This window comes from Dipodomys ordii, unplaced genomic scaffold, assembly GCF_000151885.1.
Source record: "Dipodomys ordii isolate 6190 unplaced genomic scaffold, Dord_2.0 Scaffold25, whole genome shotgun sequence".
Taxonomy (NCBI): Eukaryota; Metazoa; Chordata; class Mammalia; order Rodentia; family Heteromyidae; genus Dipodomys; species Dipodomys ordii.
This window is the reverse complement of record NW_012267241.1, coordinates 20521505-20544243: the sequence shown is the minus strand read 5'-3', so window position 1 is coordinate 20544243 and position 22739 is coordinate 20521505. Positions and strand designations below refer to the sequence as shown.

The window sequence follows — 22739 nt, the reverse complement described above, 5'->3', positions numbered from 1 at the left end:
ATTTTTATTCTGGAATTTAGTATTTTTTGTTTATTTAATTGAACAGGAAAATTTGACCAAAGACAGCTTAAAAACATTTCTTGTTAGATCCATCAGTGTTTTAAGCATAATCCTAAGTCATGATAGGTTTTGAGTTTACCACCACTATGGTGGAACCCAGCTGGGTTGGAACCCAGCTATGCTGTTGGGAATTCACCTGAGAGTACCCAGGAGTCATACTCAGAATGGCTGCATACATACACTTCTCATCATGGTCTTTTTTGATCTCTATGATACTCAAGTCTTTTTTTTTGTTTTTGGTCCGGTTGTGGGGCCTGAACTCTGGGCCTAGGCGCTGTCCCTCAGCTCTTCAGCTCAAGGCTAGCACTCTACCACTTCAGCCACAGCACCACTTCTAGCTTTTTTCTTTTTGCTTATGTGGTGCTGAGGAATTGAACCCAGGGCCTCATGCATGCAAGGCAGGCGCTCTACCACTGAGCCACCTTCCCAGCCCTCAAGTCTTTTTTTCTTTTTGTTTTATTTTGGTGTTGGCTTTTGCCATAAATGAAATGACATTTTTTCAGTCTTACTTTTTCTTGACCTTAATTTGAGTCTTTATACTTACCTATGCTTAATTTAACTTTGAGTATATTCTTATGAAAAGGAAATAATAATATACCTTAATGCCATTGGAACTTCAGTTTGGAATCTATGTGTGGTAGGAAGAGTGGTTTGATTTTTTTTTTTTTTTTGTCGGTCGTGGGGCTTGAACTCTGGGCCTGGGTGCTGTCCCTCAGCTCTTCAGCTCAAGGCCAGCGCTCTACTGCTTGAGCTACAGCGCCACTTCCGGTTTTCTGGTGGTTAATTGGAGATAGGAGTCTCACAGTCTTTCCTGCCCGGGCTGGCTTTGAACCGCGATCCTCAGATCTCAGCCTCCTGAGTAGCTAGGATTACAGGCGTGAGCCACCGGCACCTGGCTGGTTTGATTTTTTTATAACTATAGCCTCCTGTCTAAACATATATTAAGATTACATTAATTTTAGTCAGTGTAAGGTTATTTAGAGTGAGTCAGAATCTAGCAAGTATAAACTAAGCAGGATGTTGCAGTTTCATCTGAAAAACTTTCCCATCTAGAAGAGGCCAAACTTGAGTTGTTGAGGGCTAACTTGATAAACCCACCTATTTTTTCATTAATTACAAAGTTGTGTGTGTGTGAGTGTGTGTGTCTAGGGTTTGAACTCAGGACCTAGGCACTGTCTGTAAGCTTTTTCACTAAGGGTTGACATTTTCCCTCTTAACCATAGCTCCACTTAATGCATTTTTGCTGGTTAACTGGAGGTAAGAGTTTAATGGACTTTCTTGATCCAGGTCTTTGACCAGGAGCAAGCTGGTTTTGAACTTTGGTCCACAAATCTCAGCCTTCTAATTAGCTAGAATTATAGGTGTGAGCCACCAGCACATGGGTTCGTTAACTTAAAAGTTTAGGACACATATTTTAAAAAGTTCTTTTTTTTTTTCTTTAATAGTTTGTAGTTCGAATTATCAAACAGCTTTTGAAAGAGTCTGGTTTTAGAAGTAGGCCTTTCATCTTAGATGTTGGAGTTTTCTGTTGCCCAGAGTTTGAATTTTAAATGAGCATCTTGGATATAACTATATTATAGTTTACCTATTACAGTTTTATTTTCTTTAATTTTCCTTTTTTTTGTGTGCTGGTCCTAGAGCTTGGACTTAGGGTTTGGGTACTGTCCCTGAACTTTTATGCTTAAGGCTAGTGCTCTACCATTTAAGCTACAGCTCAACTCTTCATCTCCTGGCTCTCTCTCTCTCTCTCTCTCTCTCTCTCTCTCTCTGTGTATGTGTGTGTGTGTGCGCGCGCGCATGCACGTGCACGCATGTGTGTGCTTTATTAAAGAGTCTCATGGACTTTCCTGCTCAGGCTGGTTTTGAACCATGATCTTCACATCTCAGCCCCTGAGTAACTAGGATTACAGGTGTGGCCTCTGGAGCCCAGCTTATTGTAATTTTTTTTGTTCCATTTTCTGGAGTTCATTTTGATACATATTATTTTATATGATCAGAGGCACATAGACATGGCACTTACGTTATTGTAATATATTTTTAACTAGTACTGGGAATTAAAATCAGGACATTGTGCTTGATTTTTTTTTCATTACTAAGGATTAAATTTAGGGCCTCAAGCTTGATAGGCAGGTATTCTACCATTCTGCCTCCAGTCCCTTTTACCATTGCTGGCCTGAGTTACAGTTTTCCTTCTTGTCTTTTCACATGTTGGGGACGATAGGGTCTAGCCACTGTTCCCAGTTTTGTGTTTCTCCATAACTGGAATAACAGGCACCTCCCCCCGCCCCCCCAAAGCCATTGGTTGAGATGGAGTCTAGGAAACATTTTGCCTGGGCTAATGTGGGACCATCATCACCTGATCTTTGCCTCGAAGGATACAGAATTGAGCCATTGCTCTCAGCTATAGTTAGGTTTGTGTGTGTGTGCATGCGTGTGTGCATGTTGGTCCTAGGGCTTGAACTTTTTTTTCATCCTCTACTACTTGATCCACAGCTCTACTTTCAGCTCTTTGGTGGTTAATTGGAGATAAAAGTCTCAAAAACTTTTGTGCCTGGACTGGCTTTGAACTGAGATCTTCAGATAGATCTTAGCATCCTGAGAAGCTAGAATTATAGTTGTGAGCTATTGATGCCTGGCTAACTTTTTTGAATAAGAGTTTTTTAGTTGATACACTAATCTAGGTTTATCATTTATCTTTGGAGGTAATCACTATTTAACTTAGGTCCTAGTTATTTTGGCAGCTCTATTTTCTTAAAAAAATTTTTTTTTATTATAAAGGTGATGTTCAGAGGAGTTAGAGTTATATATGTCAGATAAAGAGTACATTTCCCTTTTGGACAACGTCATCCCTTCCCTCGCTCTCTCCCAGTTTTTCCCCCCACCCTCACCCACAAGTTGTCTGTTTGCTTTTCTGAAAATCACCTGGTTCTTATTTATTTATTTATTTTTGGTCTGCCTTGGGGCTTGAACTCTGGGCCTGGGCGCTGTCCCTCAGCTCTTCAGCTCAAGGCGAGTGCTTTACCACTTGAGCTACAGCGCCACTTCCGGTTTTCTGGTGGTTTATTGGAGATAGGAGTCTCACGGTCTCTCCTGCCCGGGCTGGCTTTGAACCGCGATCCTCAGATCTCAGCCTCCTGAGTAGCTAGGATTACAGGCGTGAGCCACCAGTGCCCGGCTCACCTAGTTCTTAGTGTATTGTTATATCTTCTTCACAAGTTTCTCCTTCCTCATCCCTTTAGAGCTTTTGAGATTGACTCTCACTGTGCCAACCTAGTGTACCCCCCTAGCTGCCCTCCAGGTCAATCCTCCTGCCTTAGTTTCCTGAGTACTGGGACAGTCATGGCCCACCATGCTTAGCCCTATTTCTCTTTCTTTTAACTATTCACTAATTGAGATTTAAATGCACATGTTTAGGATAAAGATGGAGATAGAGCAGTTCATCATGCCGCTTTTGGAGATGAAGGTGCTGTTATAGAAGTACTACACCGAGGCAGTGCTGATCTAAATGCTCGAAATAAGCGCCGACAGACACCACTTCACATTGCTGTTAATAAAGGCCATCTTCAGGTTGTGAAGACTTTATTGGACTTTGGTTGCCATCCCAGTCTCCAGGTAAGACTTCTAATCCAAGGATGCTATTAAAGAGAAGTGCTAGATCCAAGGATGTAGCACTTTTATATAGAATGTATACTTGTGTATAGATTGTATAACATTCTAGCATAGGATGTTATAAACAAAATTGACAAATTGTTTCTTCCTCAAAGAGCCCTTTCAAATGTCAATTGATTAGGTTTAGATTTAAGGGTAGAAGCAAGAACTTCTTACAAAATTATCATCTTAAAAGTTGATTTGAGCTGGGTGCTGGTGGCTCACACCTGTAATCCTAGCTACTTATTAGGCTGAGACCTGAGGATCTTGGTTCAAAGCCAGCCCATGCAGGAAAGTCCATGAGATTCTTTTCTCTAATTAAACACGAGAAAACTGGAAGTGGTGCTGTGGCTCAAGTGGTAGAGTGCTCACCTTGTGCTGAAGAGCTGAGGAACAGTGTCCAGGCCCAAAGTTCAAGCCCCATGACTGACAAAAAAAAAGTTGATTTGATTTAATTTTATTCATCATGGCAATTTTAACATCTTAAAAAATAGATAGTAACTAGGTTATATAAAACATTATTTCTGTGTGCTGGGGGGTGGGGGTCACACCTGTAATTTTAGCTACTCGGGAGGCTGAGATCTGAGGATTGCAGTTCAAAGTCAGACCAGGCAAGAAAAGTGTGTGAGACTTGTACCTCTGATTAACCCTGAAAAGCTGGATCAAATGGTAGATTATCAGCTTTGAACTAAAAAGTTAAAGGACAGTATCCAGGATTTGAGTTCAAGCCCCAGTACCAACACAAAACAACTATGCAAAACCAAAGATGTTCTAGGCCAGCCTGGGCTATCAGAGTCTATTACAAAAAACACAAACAAAAATATCTGAAACCCCCAAATTCTCAACAGACTATGTAATAATTACTCCAACATTATCTAAATTATTGTCATTGTTGTTTAGTTTATTTCAGGGTCTAGATCTAATCCAGTCTAGGCTGATTTTCTGTTTTGGAAAATACTTGTTTTTAAGGTTGATTACAGTGTGACCTAATTTAAGGGGGTAATCACCTAATTTTTGAAGCAAAATTCACCTAATAAATGATTTTCCCCAACCACATTTTAGCAACTAAGTGAATTAAAATACATATGTAAAGGAAATGCAGAAAACTGCATTTGAATATGTAAAAATGCCAATTTAAATTGGAAACTAAATATTAAAATAAAAAGGGGAGAATCATTAAAATGATGGTTTATAGTTTAGAACTTTAGAATCTGCTTATAGTTTAGATAATTCACAAGAGCTAGAAATTTTAGGAGGTATTGAAGAAGATCAGGAATACTATGAGTGCAGACTTCAGAACTACTGAAAGAAAATGGAAGTTTTCAACTATGTGGTTATAGACAGCAATGTTTCTGAAGTGTAGACATTTTGGAACTGACAGGATATGGATAGAAGAGGAATTGAGGATGTTATGTGTTGAAGGAGGGGGGAATTTATTGATCTTTTTGTCTGAAATGGGGCTCAAGGATCTGTTTTGAGAGGTTGAGTGGATGTAGACAAAGGTTAATTGAGGACAGTATTAACAGTTTGCAATAGCTAATATGGGGACCAGCAGGCAGAGCACAACAGGAGTCTGTAGGAATGTTTTCACATCTTGTTCACAGCTCATATCAAGTTGAAGACTACAAATATTTGTGCTATTTTTACAGTAGGATTGAAGGTAAATGCCTGGTTTGAACTTGGGCTACTAATTTTTTTTTTAATGCTAGTCCTGGGGCTTGAACTCAGGACTGGGCACTGTCCCTGAGCTTCTTTTGCTCAAGGCTAGCATTCTACCACTTGAGCCACAGTGCCACTTCCAGCTTTTTCTGTTTATGTGGTACTGAGGAATTGAACCCAGGGCTTCATGCATGCTAGTCAAGCACTCTACCACTAAGCCACATTCCCAGCCCTTTGGGTTAGGAATTTGTATGTGGAAGGGTAAACATACAACTGTGATTGTCAAACTTTTATATAAATGACTAGATAGTATTGTATTTTGTGTAACAAGTACACAGCTCTGTCATTATAGAATAAAACAGTCACAGATATATGAAAGAGAGTCTGTGTTCTAGTGAAATTTACAAAAAACAGGTGGCAAGCTGGATTTGGCAACCATGGTACATGCCATGGGATGGGATATATATGACTTTTTGAGAATTTGTGAAGCTGTGCAGATAACTGATGATGAATGACTAATAATTTACTCATTGCCAAATGATTAGTGTACAAAATAGCTTGAAAATAGAGGTAAATCGAGATCTTTACATTTTCATTTACTTTAATTTCTACTTTAAGCATAGTAACCACTTGCCTGCCCTTTGAAAACATTTAGGCTATTGATTATCACCAGTGAGTGTGTAATATATGAATCTGGGGAACTCTGAAGGTCTTTTGAAGCTTGCTTTTTTTTCTTGTTTTTTTTTTTTTTTTGGTAAGAATGGTTATCCTTTGCTTTGCTCATTGGCTAACATGCTACCAACTGAAAACATACCTCCAGCCCCACAAGCTTGCTTTTCATCCCTAGAGATTTATTTGGTCTAGAGACCAGCCTAGCCCATCAGAATTTTTGATAGCTCCCTGGCATATTCTAACATGTAGCCAAGGTTAAAAAACCACTGATTTGAATTCATTGCTATGAAGCCTGAAAATGGATGTAAATTTTGGTTCAGCATTTGGTGGGACAGTAGTTAGTGATATTGTTTTATTTACTTCAGTGTGTCTATCACAGTTTCTTGCCTGTATTCTCCCTTGGTACTGGTGGGAATGGAACTCAGGGCCTCCTGTATGGTAGGCAATCACTTCATTGCTTCCATTTTTATATTTAACACAGAGTGTGATCACTTACTGAGAGTTGGTGGATAAGGTCAGGCCTCTGTTTCTTTGTTTAGTTTTGTGTAAGCATTGTTATCAGATGTGATGATGAGTTGAAGGAAAAATAATAAAGGTCTCTTTAAACTTCAAAAACCTAAAGGATTCTGAAGGTGATACACCTCTTCATGATGCTATAAGTAAGAAACGCGATGATATTCTGGCAGTTCTTTTGGAAGCTGGAGCAGATGTTACCATTACAAACAATAATGGATTTAATGCTCTACATCATGCTGCACTAAGAGGAAATCCCAGGTAAAAATGTGATCTTTTATTATATTTAGGTACCATTTAAAAACACTTTGCTTTTTCTAGTTCTTTTCTGATTTTGATGAGGAAATAATTTCAACTAACTTTAGTATCTTAAATCATTTTAAAAGTTGTGGAAATTAAACCCATCATTCAGTATATTCATTTAAGTATGATTGTGTTTGCTAAAAAAATACAAGTAATATGAAATTATTTAAATATATATGAAATGTAGATATAAAAGACTGGGAATATTGGCTTACATCTAAGGATTTAATTTGAAAGCATTTCATTTTGAGACTTGTTTCTTCGAGATCATTCTCAGAGTGTTGTCTAATCCCATGTTCAATACCATGTTTACATGGTAACTTGTTTTTAAATTTGTTCTAAGTTTGTGGCTAAATATAAAGTTACCTAGCTCCTTATCAATAATAAGCTAGCACTAGCAACTAGAAAATAAGATAGATCCTAGTTACTGTTATAGAAATAGATAGGTGCTGTGCTGAAAAAAAAATGGCTTATTAGTTAAAATTTGAGGAAGACTGCTTTGGGAGTCAGATTACTCATAATGGATTTGTAAGGTTTTCCAGAAAAGAAGATGGTTTACCTTGTATTTAATGTTGAGATTCTCTCGAACTCCTAGAACAATTTTAACTTTAACATACATTTTAGGAAATTCTGCCCTAAGGCTGAAGACACTAAGGTGTCTTCTTTTTGTAGTTGAAACAGGCCTGTATCTATATATCTTAAGAAATATTCACTTTATTTGGATAATTTTATTTATCCTGATTTCTTACTGTTTCTTACTGTGTATTTCTATCATGTTCCCTCCCTGCCCCCTCCCCCTTTTTTTTTTGTGCCAATTTTTAAAATGCTTCTTAGGATCACCACTAGAGGGAGATCACAGAAACCAAAAGAATTTTATTGCTACTCGTTAGTAGGATGAAATGAAAAACCATATCATGTTAATGTCTTGAAATTTTTCACATTACCAATAGATGAATATATCATACTTTTGCATTGAGAGGGAGGCAGCTAGTATCTATTTTCTTCCATTTAAATAGAAGATGATAATGATTTATATAAATTTTAGTGCCCCACATTATTTACATTAACACACTCAAATATTTATATGTACACACATGTGTATGTATATATATATATATATTTGCATGTGTGTATATATATATATATATATATGGATAATAATAATAGCACTTTGCCACATACTAAAGTTGATTTTTGTTGTTTTTTTTTTGTTGTTGTTGTTGTCAGTTGTAGGACCTGAACTCTGGGCCTGGGTACTGTCCTTCAGCTTTTGAGCTCAAGGCTAGCGCTCTACCACTTGAGCCACAGTCCCATTTCTGGCTTTTATGTGGTACTGAGGAATTGAACCTAGGGCCTCATGCATGCAAGGCAAGCACTTTACCTCTGAGCCAGCTTCCCAGCCCCACAAACTAAAGTTTTGTTTTTGGTTTTTTTTGCCAGTTTTGGGCTTGAACTCTGGGCTTGGGTGCTGTCCCTGTGCTCTTCAGCTCAAGGTGAGCGCTCTACCGCTTGAGCCACAGCACCATTTCTGGTTTTCTAGTGGTTAAGAGTCTCATGGACTGTGCTTCCCAGGCTGGCTTTGAACTGTGATCCTTAGAACTCAACCTCCTGAGTAGCTAAGATTACAGGCGTGAGCCACCGGTGCCCGGCCAAACTAAAGTTTATAAGTATATTTTCTCAATCTTTTCAACAGCTTTTTGCTTGTTTGCTTGCTGTGCTGGGAATTGAACCTGGGGGTCATATGTTTGTTAGGTAAGCACTCAGCCACTGAACTATATCCCCTTCCCTTCAACAGCTTTTGAAGTGGGTGTTCATGTTCTCATTTAAAAGATGAAGGATTTGAGACTTTTAGGACATGAATTTATTTACTCAAGATTATGTAGCTGATTAGAAGAGTAACTGGGGTTTGAGAAAGGTCAGTGTCACTCCAGAACCATAGCTCTTAACCACGTGATATGCTATTTATGTATTACAGTCATATGTGAGGCAAGACACACAAGCTGTGTGTGGTTTGGCTGAGAGTCATGCATCAATGCCTTGTTTCTCCCTTGCCCATTATTTAGGGTTGTCTTTACTTTTTCACACTAATTGAAACATTAATTAGTTATACAGTTCTGTTGATTTTACTGTTATTTCCAATATATTCCATTCTTTTTATTCCCATTGCTGCTGACTTAATTAATTACCTAGGCCATTTTCAGCTACACTGTTACGGTTTTTCTCTGATTATTCTCCTTGATTAACTTTCATAGAATTAATTGTTCTAAACTCATAGACCTGATGGCTCTCTATCCTGTTCTTGAGCCTCCAGTCATTTGCCCTTGTGCATAGTAAAACCTGTACCTCTTGGCTTGGCATTTAAGCTTGTTTCTTTGAGCCCAGGCTACTTTAACACAGAACCCTTTGGCCTCAGTCTACCAAGGGCTAGGATTATAGGCATGCACCACTGTGCCCAGCTAGAGCCTATTTCTAATGTGTCCTGAATTCTCCCTTTATAACTTTGTCTCTCACTAATCCTTTACCTGCTTTACCCTCCAGCTACATTATTATACTCCTTTCCTTTAAAAAAAATAAGCTATTTGGCTTTCTTCCAGTGTTCTGAACATCTCTTTATACAAAAAAATACCTTCTTAGCTAGCTTTCCCCCAAAGTTTCTTCTTTTTCTTTTCCTTTTTTTTTATGGAGGTACTGGGGCTTTAATTCAGGCTTTGAGTTTGCTTGGCTTGCTCACTTAAAAAGATTTACACTCTACTTTTTGAGCCACAGCTCCAGTTCAGTGTTTTACTGGTTAATTGGAGATAGTTACATGGACTTTGCTGTCCAGGCTGGCTTTGAACTGTACCCTCTGGATCTTAGGCTCTTGAGTATCTAGGATTACAAATGTTGCTCCAACATCTCGCTGGGCTTCCTTTGCCTGTTTATTGTAGTTATTTTTTGTTCTTTTGGTAGCTTCTTATTCTGTGTTCTTATTTTATTACATGTACTCTAATGTACTCAATGTTGTCTTGTTACCATATACATTTCTATGCTTTTGTTTTTACTAGTATCAAGGTGTGAACTCAGTCTTGAGCTGGCTTGGTGTTGTTTCCTAGGCTGGTGTTCTACTACTTGAACCTCAGGATCCAATGTCTTTTTGTTAAAATTATGGGCACTCAAATCCAATTGTATACCCCCCACAGTGCACTGAACACTATAAGCACTCAATTGGTTGTAATTTGATAGCGAAGGTAAGATTTCACAAGATATTTATAATTAATTATAGAGGAACTCAGTGGGGAACTGTGTTAGGAGCTAATGTAGAATAACTATTTCAGATTAGAATGGTCAAAAAGACCAGTAATTTATTTATTTTGTGATTTTTTTTTTTTTTGCACTTGCTAGGCAGGCATTTTGCCATTTGAGCCACAACCCCATTCTCTGATTGAGGGTATGTAGAATACAATATTACATTAAATCATAACATTTAAGATAAATTAAAAATTGAAGGGTTTTGGAAACAGATATCTTTAAAATATTTTTGAAATGTAAAAGAATAGGCATTGTAGCAGAATTTTTTTTCTTGTTTCAATTCTTACATAATTCTTGGATTCCTCAGAAAATATATAATAGTGATGCTTTCAGTCATATAATTTGTGTCATGTGATATTAAAAAAATAAAAAACCACTTGGCTTCTATAAGAAAGTTAATGTATCAAATAAAGCTACTTGTCTTCTTTATTTCTTCTTCAATAACACATTTTAGGTAGTTTTGACTGTAGATATGATTTTAATTGAACATTGAAAAGTATCAGAAGATGACATAACATATATCAATTGTAATTGCAGGCTGAGATATTTGATACCTTTTTTCTACTAAGAGTTTATTTTTACTATGAAATATAATCTACATTTCAGTATTTTATGAAGAATAAGAAATTTAATACCAAGATATCATAAATAATTTTATTTGAAGTTTTTAAGTCATTACATATTTTTTTCAGTAAAGCTTCTTATAAACATCTTTAACCACAATTGTTCTTCCAAATACAATTAATGACAAGTTGGTTTTAATCACAACCTGAATAACTTACATAAATTTAAATTAGTTGATATATAATTGATATTCACAAATGAAAACGTTGGCTATCCTGTAGTAATCAATGCATAGCTACAGCTGGTTGAAGGGGACCAAATCCATTGAAGAGGCGATTTGGTTCCATTTTACCAGCTTTAGCAAAGCATTGTAGTGCTGCTAGTTTGGGATCCAAAACAGTTAAAATATACAGACCATCTTGAAGTGTTATAAATTCTCCTATCAGTGAATGTAAAATTTCTAGTTTGGAGGCACTTTACTCTTAGAGTTTAGAAATCTTTAAACAACACCACCACCAGCGAAACTGGGAGACAGCGAGGAAGGTGTGACATTGTCCAAAAATGTATTCATAGCCTGACTTACATAACAGTAACCCCTTTGTACATCTCCTTTATAGTAACAATTTAATTTTTTTTAAAAAGTACTTTTAAAAGACATTGCAGTTCATTTAGGAATTACTGTGCATCTTTGCTTAAGTCTTAAATGTAAACTATAACATATTCAAAACCCAAAGCATTTTTAAATGAACAACTAGATACTGATATATTTCAGAGAAATGTTTTCTGTTTTTCTTTAGAAGTAAGCCAGATTCCTTAAGTAGGTAAGCTAAAAGTTGGGGAAGAACAATATTAATCATATTTCTGCTGCTGCTCTTTTTAGTATTAAAATTGAAGATTAATAGCAAGTTGCTGATAGGGTGGAAGAATGGGTGACCTTAAAAAATACCTCTGCTCTTTTGTTAGTAAATAAATCTCAGATATAGTCAGTGAATTGCTTGGACATGCTTGTATTGAGAAAAACTACCAGGTCACTATCATATTTTTCTTTGGTTTTGCTTATAAAAGCTTACTGATCATGGATTAGTAATTTTACCCTTTAAATTAAAGGTTTATTTTTTTGACTAGATTTCATTTGGAGTATAAACTACCTAGCTATTTCCCATTGTCAGCTTCATACATTGACCTGTATACATTGACTCTGTACAAATATGATAAATAATAGTTTGTCTGTAACACAAGAGCTCTCAGTGATACATTTAAAAAATAAATTATTCTGTATGGTTATTGTTTTGACCTGAACTAGGAGAATGTCAACAGAATTTTGGACAATGTATGAACAGTTCTTATATTAAGTATGTAAGAATTGCATCTGTTGGTTGCTAAGTGTCATGCTACTGTTAAAATTAATGCAACTACAGTTCCTTCCATCATTTATTCTAATAGAAGTAAAACAGGTGTTAAATTGCCTGCACTTAAGTGCTGAAGATAGCAATACCACTGTTTCTATTTTTACTAGTTATATGGGAGCCGTTTAGCAGATCCAGTTGCTCAAGTGTGCTCTTGGATGGCAGCTCAGTTTCGTATACTGGCCATATCGGGGCAAGGAGAGGCCATGGGAAAAAAATAGTACAGCATTTGATAATGTCAGCATCTGTTATCCTTGTCAGGGAGACAGTTGAAATGTTTGAGTTACACCAGTGTCAGCAGATGCCCAGAGTTTAACATGTCCTCAGTTAAAAATGAACAGCTGATCTAAGTGATAGATGTGACATTTTATAGTGATTGAAAATAGTCTTAGATATGTTAAGCTAAACTTGTTGTAAACATCAGAATTAGTTTATAACTTTATAAATGGATAGCCTATTTAATTTTTAAGACTTGTATACTCAATACTATAGCAAAGAAATAATGTTTAGTAATTAAAACTTTAAAAAATAAACTTTTTATACCTGCAGAACAACTAATATAATTATTCATTACAAAATAATTTGGTAATTTTACAGAATGACCTCTATTTTTGAGGATTGCAGTTTCAGTTTTTTTGGTATTTAGGATATGTACAGGTAAACTTAACAAATGGAGCATGAAACATTGGCATTTTGTTTTGTAGAAGGTTAGAAAGCCTATAGTTAAATATTTGAACTAATTTTTTTTGTAAAGAATGTTAAAATCATGCTTTATAACTTCAATAAGTGCATAAGAAAAGTAATTCATTTTTAATTAGATAAAATAAAAATCACCTTTCTGTCTCAACGAGTCAACTTGTAGTCATTTCTGTTCAATTTCTGATATGCAAATAAAATGTTGCACTTTTTGTAGATGAAAAATACTACAGCTGAAATAAGAAATGAGGATATGTGAAAACTAGTATTCTTTACAAATTTTGTAATAGAGTAGCTTAAATTAGGTACTAATTAGTTGTGAAGAAATTCATTATAATCTTTATACAAAAGACTGAAATACAAAAATATTTTTATCTCTGCCATGCTGTATATAGTGTCTTCATCATGTCTATAAAAATTAATTATAGTTGGACAGCACCAAGAAAAGTGATTATTTTGTCATATAAGTTGGCTTATAGAATTTTCATTTTATATGCCCTGTTTTTGAAAAAGCAAATTCCATATAATACAATTTCTTTATTATCAATATACTCTAGTGAGTTACAACTATAGCTCAACATTTTGTCATTTTTCACCATTTATTCTTATGCTTTAATTCATTTTAAGTACTGGCATAGCCTTTCAAGTGGAACTTACAATAGAGACCTAACAAATATGAGATTACTTAAAAGATAACATCTACCAAAAAAGAAAACCTAAAACAGTGAAATTTTTGCTTAGGAAATTCCACTAATAGAAAGTATAAATTTACAAATGTGAGGAATAATAGTTAAAATGTGAGAATCAGCTTTTGTTGTATCTTAGTTTTCAAATCAGTTGACCCTACTAATGTGATTACACTTAAGTGAATATCAAATTATCTTACTCTTCTATGCTAATAATACTTTTCCAAGTTGTAATCAAATTTTAATCGTGAGTACTCAAAAATATGTAATAATGTTTTAAAGTTAAATGCTTAAAAATTTTCCTGATAATTTGAATTCTACTTATGAGTTCTTTTTCCTTCTTCACAATATTTAGTTTCTAATTGTAAGTAGTAGGTATATTTGGAGAGGAGGGTTATTATTGCTAGAGGTCATCTCCTTGATAGTAGTTGATTTGCCAAATGAAGGTCATCCATGTAGAAAGCAAGTCGCTTCCTTTAGCTGCAGTTTAGTTTCCTCTTGGTGGCTTATTACCTACCAAAAATACATACTTCTTTACATTCCATAGCATTGTATGTTCATATGGGTACATAAAGAAGTATGTTCTCTGAGTAGGTATTACTAAGTTATTTGCTGTAAAAACATGAAATACCTTCCTATTTGTTAGTAATACACTCAGCTTACTGAAGTAGAGCAGTGGTAGATAATTTGCAGAAATTAATTTATCAAAAGCTAAACTTTAAAACAAATTTACCTGATCAAGCCATTTAATGCCACTTACGGTTTCTTGTTCTTGACGGAAATAAGCTTTTCTAAACATTTGACCAGTTATCTTCTGAACTTTGTCCTAGTTTGTTTTTGCAAGAGGTTCATAGAATCAATGGCGTTTTATGCTGCATTTCAGAAATTGCTAACATTAACCTAGTGTTTCTTCATAGTCTTCAGGGAGTTCTTTCTTTTTATACTTTTGTAGTTTTCTTCTAAATTCTGTAAAAGATAATAATTTGGTTCAAACTCTTTTTTTTTTTAACAAACCAGATCTTAATTGTTCAGACCTTAATTAGTTAGTACTTCTAGAATTGATACTAAGGTTGAAACAAGGAGAAAAACCAGGTCTGTGTGAATGAAATGTGAATTTTTTTTAAATGGGGATTTTTTTTTCCTGTAGCTTCAGATAACAATTCATGATTGTTTGAAAGCTTTGTTGTCCCTTTGTCTGCATTAGTTCCTTACCTGTGCTCATTTTTGGGTTGGATATAAATCCAAATAGAAGTATTAATGTCTAATTTTAGTAAGTTTAATTCTTTGCGTTTTCTTGCATTAAAAGAACTGATAGATGTATGATTATTTAGCATGAGAAGAATGTATAATTGTAAGGCGTTAATTTAAAAGAAAACCTTAAGAAATGTTGCTATTTGGCAAAGGGAAAGAAAGCCAGGGTAGTAGAATTTCTGCAGCCTGTGATAAGTAGCTAGTGCAGCGAGCACATAGGAGCAAATCAGCATAGCAGGAACCAGCACCCGTGCTACAGCAGTCAGCAGTGCAGTGGTAGAATGACATTGTGCTCTTCGGGATTTAGCTTTCAGAATTAAATATATTTTATATTCTGTCATGTTTCTTGGTTGACCATATCTTGAAATAGTCTTGAAAAGGTAACATACTTGGAAGCAGTGGATACAGATTTGCCCAGGACTTAAAACCATCATTTAATCACAAACTGTAAAGTCTAACTCTTCAGTAATATTAATGTTAGTAATATATTTGTACACTTTTTGAGATTGACTTGTATGCTATGTTTGAGCGGTATTCTTTTTTTAACCTATCAGTAATTTAAATGGAAAAATTAGACTATGCCCAGATAGAATTTAGTTTAACAATATGAACATTTATCAAATCAATAATAGACAAGCATGCAGAAGGTCATAAGCATCCTTAAAAGAACAGGCCTTCTCTGTTACCTGTAAGATTAGTGCCATGCAGTATTTGCAGCAGGAAGAGAGGTAATGGCCTGGAGAGTCACACAGCAGCAGCCGTCTCATCCTGATTGCTCCTTCACTCGATTCGCTGATTCAGCACTTCTTTTTATGCACTTGATATAGAAAGGGTGTATCAGAGAAGATAGAACCTCACCTTTTGAAATAAATTGGAAAACAAACAAATAAGCAACAACAAAAGAGCCAACCTACTTATCTCTCCTCTCCCTTTGCCCTTAAGATAATAAAATTCAATCAATGTTGGCCAGTTGTGGAATGTCAAATACCAAGTATTGTGAATATGTAGAGAGAATTAAGTTTAACGAAGCAATGTTGCTATATCAGCCAAGGAAATGTATTTAGCTTTAGCTTTTTTTTTTTGTCAGATGAAATGCTACAAAAGAGGGGGAAAAAGTTGTAGAGGAAGTTAATTTTACAGTCCAAAATAGTTTTTTTTTAAAAAAAGCCCAAAACACACCCTATTCCCCCCAAGTAACTAAAACATTCACCCTGTTTTCCTTTGCCCATCAGATTACTTTGGGTTCTTCTGACTCCTCAAGAAATATTCTGCATCATTTCTTCCTTTGAGATTTTTTTTTTTTGAGTTCCAGGATTAAATGGCAGATCTTGTAACTACCTTGTCATATCCAGAGATCAGTCTGCAAGCGAGGTTGCGACTTCGACATGCTCACTACAGAAGCTAACTTATATTCTTCTCTCAGTGACCACAGGCTCAACTGTTACAGCTTTATAGGCAGCTAAGCATTTGAAACATGCACTCCCAGGCAAACAGGCTCTCTTGTGCCTCTCTCTTCCCTGACCATATTTAGTCAACCATAGCAAAAAATAGTCTCTCAGCTGTCGATTGTCGATCCAGAAGCTGTGGAAGCCTCTATCTTGCTTTCTGCCTATTGATTGCTCATCCTGCAGTCCAACACTGCTTTGCCATTTGTCCTGCCTCCCCCCTTTTAAGTGCTGCCAAATAAAGAGGTCTCTCATGTTTCCACTTACATTTCCCAGATTTTCACTGAGCTTGCGCTGAGACTAGGAAAGCCTCATGTGGCTGTCACTATACTTAGAAGCACTGCAGAGAGAAGAAGAAAAAGGAAAAAAAAAATACCCTCGTTTGTGGCAAAATAGTCTTTAGACAGATATGGAACAAGTGAAATTCCTCCACTGCCAAAGTAGATTTTACAACTTGGATTTTTTTGTTGGTAAAAATGTCTTGGATAGTAATGTTTCACAGCTCAGGGCTTGAAGGATTTTGTAAGGTTATGTTTAGAGCTGGTTATTGCTGTGTGTACTTTTAAAATTTATTGAATAGTATTTGAATGGAAAGTAGAAGTGCTAAGTAGAGTCTGTATATTAATGTGCAAGGAGACCATTAAGTAAAAAGAGGTAGTAAACAAATGAAATCTTAGAAATACTACTTAAAAATTTTTGTTCAATGTCAACTTTAATTTTTTGTAGTACTTATAAAAAACAGGGTCCAGAATGATTTTGAGTAACTGGGTGGGTGCCAATGCATTTTATTACGAATTCTATTTTATGTCCTATTTTATAGTTTTTCTTTTCTTTCTATAATACCATGATTCTGTAAATTTCTGAAATTATATTTAGGTATAATTGTTGCATACATTACCACAAATTAAAGTAGTCATGAGGGGTAGGGAATGTGGCTTAATGGTAGAGTGCTTGCCTAGCATGCATGAGGCCCTAGGTTCAATTTCTGGGTACCCCATAAACAACAACAACAACAAAAGTAGTTATGAACCTGTTTATAACTTTGTTATATAGTGTATGTTTCAAAGATAAAATACTTCTGTTCTAAGAGTTCTTAAAACAGTTTTTTTTTTTTTTTGTGCCAGTCCTGGGACTTGAACTCAGGCCTGAATGCTGTCCCTGAATTTTTTTTTGGCTCAAGTCTAGCACTCTACCACTAGAGTCACAGCTCCATTTCTGGCCTTTTTGGTATTTAATTGGAGATACGAGTTTCACAGTGGAAGTGGTGTTGTGGCTCAAAGTGGAAGAGTAAGCACTATCCTTGAGCAAAAAGAGCTCAGGGAGAATGTGTAGGCCATGAGTTCAAGCCCCCCAACTGACCAAAAAAAAAAAAAAAAAGTAGAAGAGTCTTATGGACTTTTCTGTAGGGACTAGCTTTGAACCATGACCCTCAAATCTGAGCCTCCTGAGTAACTAGGATTACAGGCATGACCCCAGTGCCTGGCTTGTTTTAAGATTTAATAATATATTTCTGGTAAATTTTAATTTAGAAATTTGCTTTTTTAACCACAGACAAAATGTAACCTATGGAGATAAAATTTCAAATATCATGAACCTGAAAATGCCCAAAAGAAACCAACTATAGTTTGTTCTTGATTCAGATGTATTCTTCTTTTTTTAATTTTTATTTTTTTATTGTGAAAATACTGTACAGAGGGGTTACAATTACATGGGCAAGATAATGAGTACATTTCTTATCAAGCATTGTAGCCTTCTCCTTTGTTTCCCCTTCCCATCCCTTTCAGATATATTCTTCTTGAATGTTAAGAATCAAGAAATCTATAATGTTTTCAAAGCTCATTCTCCTACAAGTTGTCCTTGACATTCTTTTTTTCTATAGTGCTTTTACCCTAGCAGTTAAATTTTAGATAGCTATTTTAATATTGACATAAAGAATGCTTCTGTAGATATTTGACAATTTTAAAGGACCAGCTTTCCTAGAAATACTTTTATATATATTGTGAGATGACACACCTCAGATTTTAAAATAGGTTAAATTTCAGGTTCCTAAATTATCTTATTTTGCTATTCATTGCTGTGTGTGTGTGTGTGTGTGTCTGATAGATACCTAAAGAAAATGGTACTTGAACTCAAGCTCTTGCTTGTTCCCCTGCTCCTCGGCCCCCCCCCCCCAATCTGGGCAGAAGCTGTACCATTTGAGCCACATCTCCAATACCAAATATTCTTTTATTCTTTTCATGAATAATTACTGTAGGTGTCAGTCTTTAAGCAAACATCAATTCATGAATTGGGTTGTTATTTCGTTTTGTGTTGGTTGTAGGGCTTGAATTGAGGGCTTGAGTGCTGTCCCTGAGCTTTTTTGCTAGAGTTCTGCCACTTGAGCCACAGTTCCACTTCTGGCATTTAGTTGGTTAATTTGAGATAATAGTCTCATGGACTTTCCTGACTTCAAGCTGGGATTCTCAGATCCTAGTCACTTGCTTTTTTCTTCATTCTTTCCATTCAACATAATTCAGAAAAGTATACTTTTTTGAACTAAAGATGTTTAGGTTGTGTAGTAATCTTTGATCATACCCCCAATGAACTTCTACTTTCTTAATAAGTTTTCTTAATAAATTTCTTAATAAGTTTCTTAATAAGTTCCTTTATGCATTGTAGACTAACTTGCTTTACCTGTCCTTTGAAGGATTTTTTTATTAACTCAGTAAGCATTTTATTGAGCATCTAATATTTGCCACAGTGCTGGTCTTTCTGCATTGAGTACTAATATGTAAGACCGCCACAATTTAGCTCTTATGAGTTTGTTTGAAAATGTTTGCTCTCTGAAGAAAGACGTTAGAGACAACATGGCAGGTCCTAGAAATTGACCTTCTGTCATTTGAATACTACATGCCAATGTAGACAGCTGCTTGTCCCTTCTGCTTCTTAGAACTCACTTGTTCATCATTCAGCAAACGTTTGAGTACTGCCATGTGCCAGGGATTATGCTAGGCACCACTATTCTGGAACTTAATGCTGCTTTGGCACTATTCACAAATGCCTGCTTAACTGGTAGTAAGATCTTATCTCTAAAGCATCCATGTCCTTAGCCTCTTGGAAAACAACCAGTTGAGAAATGAAGAACAGTGATTGAGCGTTAGGGAAAATTCACCAAATCTTATCCACAGTGGGGAGTTGGCTTATTAATAAGATCATTAGTTTATTGAGCTAGTAACACATCCCAGTATCTCATGGCCTTCAGTGCTTGCAATGTAACAACTACAGGCTCTTCTCTTATTTAGCTGAAATACAGCAGGGAGCATCCTGCAGCTTGCCTTTCTTGGTCGTATACTGTGTCTTCTTAAAATTGCTGCTCCTATGGAAAAGTAAGAGGTGGATTGTTCTGAGCTGCTGTCAGTATGTGAGGTGAGGGGACCAGGGACTATTCCTTTACTTTCCTTTAGAACTAGCCTTGCAACTTGGGCCCAATGATGGGCTCTTTTTTAGTGGTCCTGTATTTTTGTTGACCTTTGAGGGGGTTGGCAATTTCTAATTAAGATAAAGGGGCAATAGGTCTCTTAACAGAGGCAGAAATTAATCCTCTACAAAACTCCAGTGTAGAAGAATAATTTCTGTCTATTCTACACTCTCAAGGAGACAGAACACACCTTCCATTCCTACACAGTGGGCTACACAGTGACTTACTTACGAAGAATCTAGTATAGGGACGAAAGAGTAACTGCATCAGAGGAACAAAAAAAGCATCATCCTCCCACAAAACACGTGATGATGTTGTTTAAACTCAGTTTTTAACTTATCACTTAAAACTTGTGTATCTTGGCAAGGTGTTTTCTTTTTCTGTCAGTCATGGGGCTTGAACTCTGGGCCTGGGCACTGTCCACTAGAGCCACAGCGCCACTTCTGGTTTTCTGGTGGTTAATAGGAGATAAGAGTCTCATAAACTTTCCTGCCTGGGCTGGCTATCTACTCAAGAGGCTGAGATCTGAGGATCATGGTTCAAAGCCAGCCCAGGCAGGAAAGTCCATGAGACTTTATTTCCAATTATCCACCAGAAAACCGGAAGTGGCGCTGAGGCTCAAGTGGTAGTGCACTTGCCTTGAACTGAAGAGCTGAGAGACAGCGCCCAGGTCGAGTTCAAGCCCCACGACTGACAAAACACAAAAACAAAACTCTTAGAGACAGCACCCAGGCCCTGAGTTCAAGCTGCAGTACCTGCACATACACACAAAAAGTTTATTTTTAAGACTTTGTTGTGCAGTTCTCTGGAGGAGAGTCTATAGTCTTCCAAAATTCCTGTCATCCCTGAACAGTGTTTATAACTCAGCAATTGCCACTGGAAAGAATGTTTAAGCTATGTGCTTTGGGTCATATATCTATTTTAAAATCTGATAAAGAAACAGAGCTGAGTGGCACACAGCTGTAATCCTAGTACTTGAGAAGCTAAAGCAAGAGGATAGCAAGTTCATTGCCAGCCTGAACTAGATAGCAAGACTCTAGCTCTATCTCTCTTTCTCCCCCACCTCTCTCTCACACACACACCCTAGTAATTCCTGTACAAAAGTAGACCAATAATCAGATGATAGTAAAACATCTTACTGAAGGAAAAATGATTTGAGTGTTCTAATTTAAGAGCAAATTTTGAAACTTGGAATTGTTTTTTTCACTTCACATATACTTGCCACAAATTGTAGTTTTTGGAGTTAGTTCATTGCAAATTGAATGAACCAGGGGTTATTCCATAACAAATAGGTGTTTTATGTATATATGTATGTTTTATGTACGTAGTAGTTATTTTGTACTGAGAGAGAACTGAAACTTTGAAGTATAGTGAACTGATTTTATAGAAAAAAATGTGTATTTGCTTAGTCTTTAGCACTTTTTAAGCTTTTATCCTTTAATCTAAAAATATTTAGACATTTATAAAAGAGATCTATAAAGTCCTCAATTTGAGTGAGTTGTGGAGGTTCATGAATCTACTACAGCCTATTCTTACAATTCTTGAACTCTCTACTTGGGATTTATAGGTTGTTGCCGTTAAAGAAACACATTCTGTTCTATTTGAGGCCTTAGTCTCATGATTTTAGAGGCTCACAGTTTCATTCATATCCATTCTCATCAGCAATTTCATCCTATTTCTCCATATATATATATATAATATTTCTCTATCCAAATTTTTGTCTCATATTTCACCTTAGGAAAGTGTGTCTAATACATGTCCTATTACTTTTTCCTTTTGTAATGTCAAAATTTTCCTATTTTTACTTTATAAAAGTGATATGAGCAAAATAAAGAGTTAATATATATGCAACTATATGTATGTATATTTATCAGTATGTATATGTCAGTGTTAAAATGTATATATTGATGCTCTCTATGCCACAGCTTTTGGTACTAGGACTTGAACTCAGAGCCTCAAGCTTTCTAGGCAAGCACTCTTGAAACACTCTTCTAGCCTCCAGCACTCTTTGTGTATGTGTGTGGCAATACTGGTACTTGAACTCAAGCTCTTGCTTGTTCCCCTGCTCCTCGCCCCCCCCCCCCAATCTGGGCAGAAGCTGTACCATTTGAGCCACATCTCCAATACCAAATATTCTTTTCATGAATAATTACTGTAGGTGTCAGTCTTTAAGCAAACATCAATTCATGAATAAATATATTCAGTGAATTTTCTTTCAAATTACACTTTTAAGTTTTCCCCCACCCTCTCTCTCTTCTCTCCCTTTTTTCTCCTTCATTCTCTTCTCTCTTTCTTTTACCCCTTTCCTTCTTTTGTTGATAAAGTCTCAGTTCTCAGTATTTTCCATTCCAGCCTGTCCCTGAACACTCTCTCTCTCCCTCTCTCCCTCTCCCTCTCCCTCTCCCTCTTTCTCCCTCTCGCTCCCTCCCCCTAGTCCTGGGGCTTAAACTCAGTATGTGGACACTGTCCCTGAGCTCTTTTGCTCAAGGCTAATGCTAGGCACTTTGAGTTGTAGCTCTACTTCTGGTTTTTTGGTGGTTAATTGGAGATAAGAGTCTCAAAGACTTTCTTGCCCTGGCTGGCTTTGAATTTCAGCCCTCAGATCTCAGCCTCCTGGATAGCTAGGATTATAGGCATGAGCCATTAGCAGTTGGCCACCTTTACTTATCTCTCAAGCTCCTGTTGTTATTACAGGCATATATTACCATACTCAGGATTTCTTGATAATTATTTCTCCTACTATGTAATGCTTAGACTTTAAATCTTTGATTCATTTTTTTTCTTTTTGGTTGTTTGTGAGGCTTGAACTCAGGGCCTGAGTGCTGTCCCTGAGCCTGTTTGGATTCAAGGCTAGCACTCTACCCCTTGAGCCACAGTGGCACTTCTGGTTTTTGAGTGGTTAATTGGAGATTAAGTGTCTCATGGGAACTTTTCTGCCCTAACTGGCTTTGAGCCACCATCCTCAGATCTCAGCCTCCTGAGTAGTGTGAGCTTGTGCCCATCTTCTTTGATGCTTTTTAAGGATAACTTTAAACAATTGTTTGTATACACACACGTGTGTGTGTGTATATATATATATGTGTGTGTGTGT

At 36.3% G+C, this 22739-nt stretch overlaps 1 protein-coding gene across 1 annotated transcript in view; it reads left to right on the top strand.

Annotated features, from left to right (window-relative positions):
- The window catches only part of Mib1 (mindbomb E3 ubiquitin protein ligase 1), a 117597-nt gene that overhangs the window by 72109 nt on the left and 22749 nt on the right, over positions 1 to 22739 (top strand). Inside the window, exons 12-13 of the mRNA XM_013014821.1 lie at positions 3475 to 3672; positions 6662 to 6813. Of these exons, the coding sequence (XP_012870275.1) occupies positions 3475 to 3672; positions 6662 to 6813 (350 nt within the window). The remainder of the gene's footprint in view (positions 1 to 3474; positions 3673 to 6661; positions 6814 to 22739) is intronic.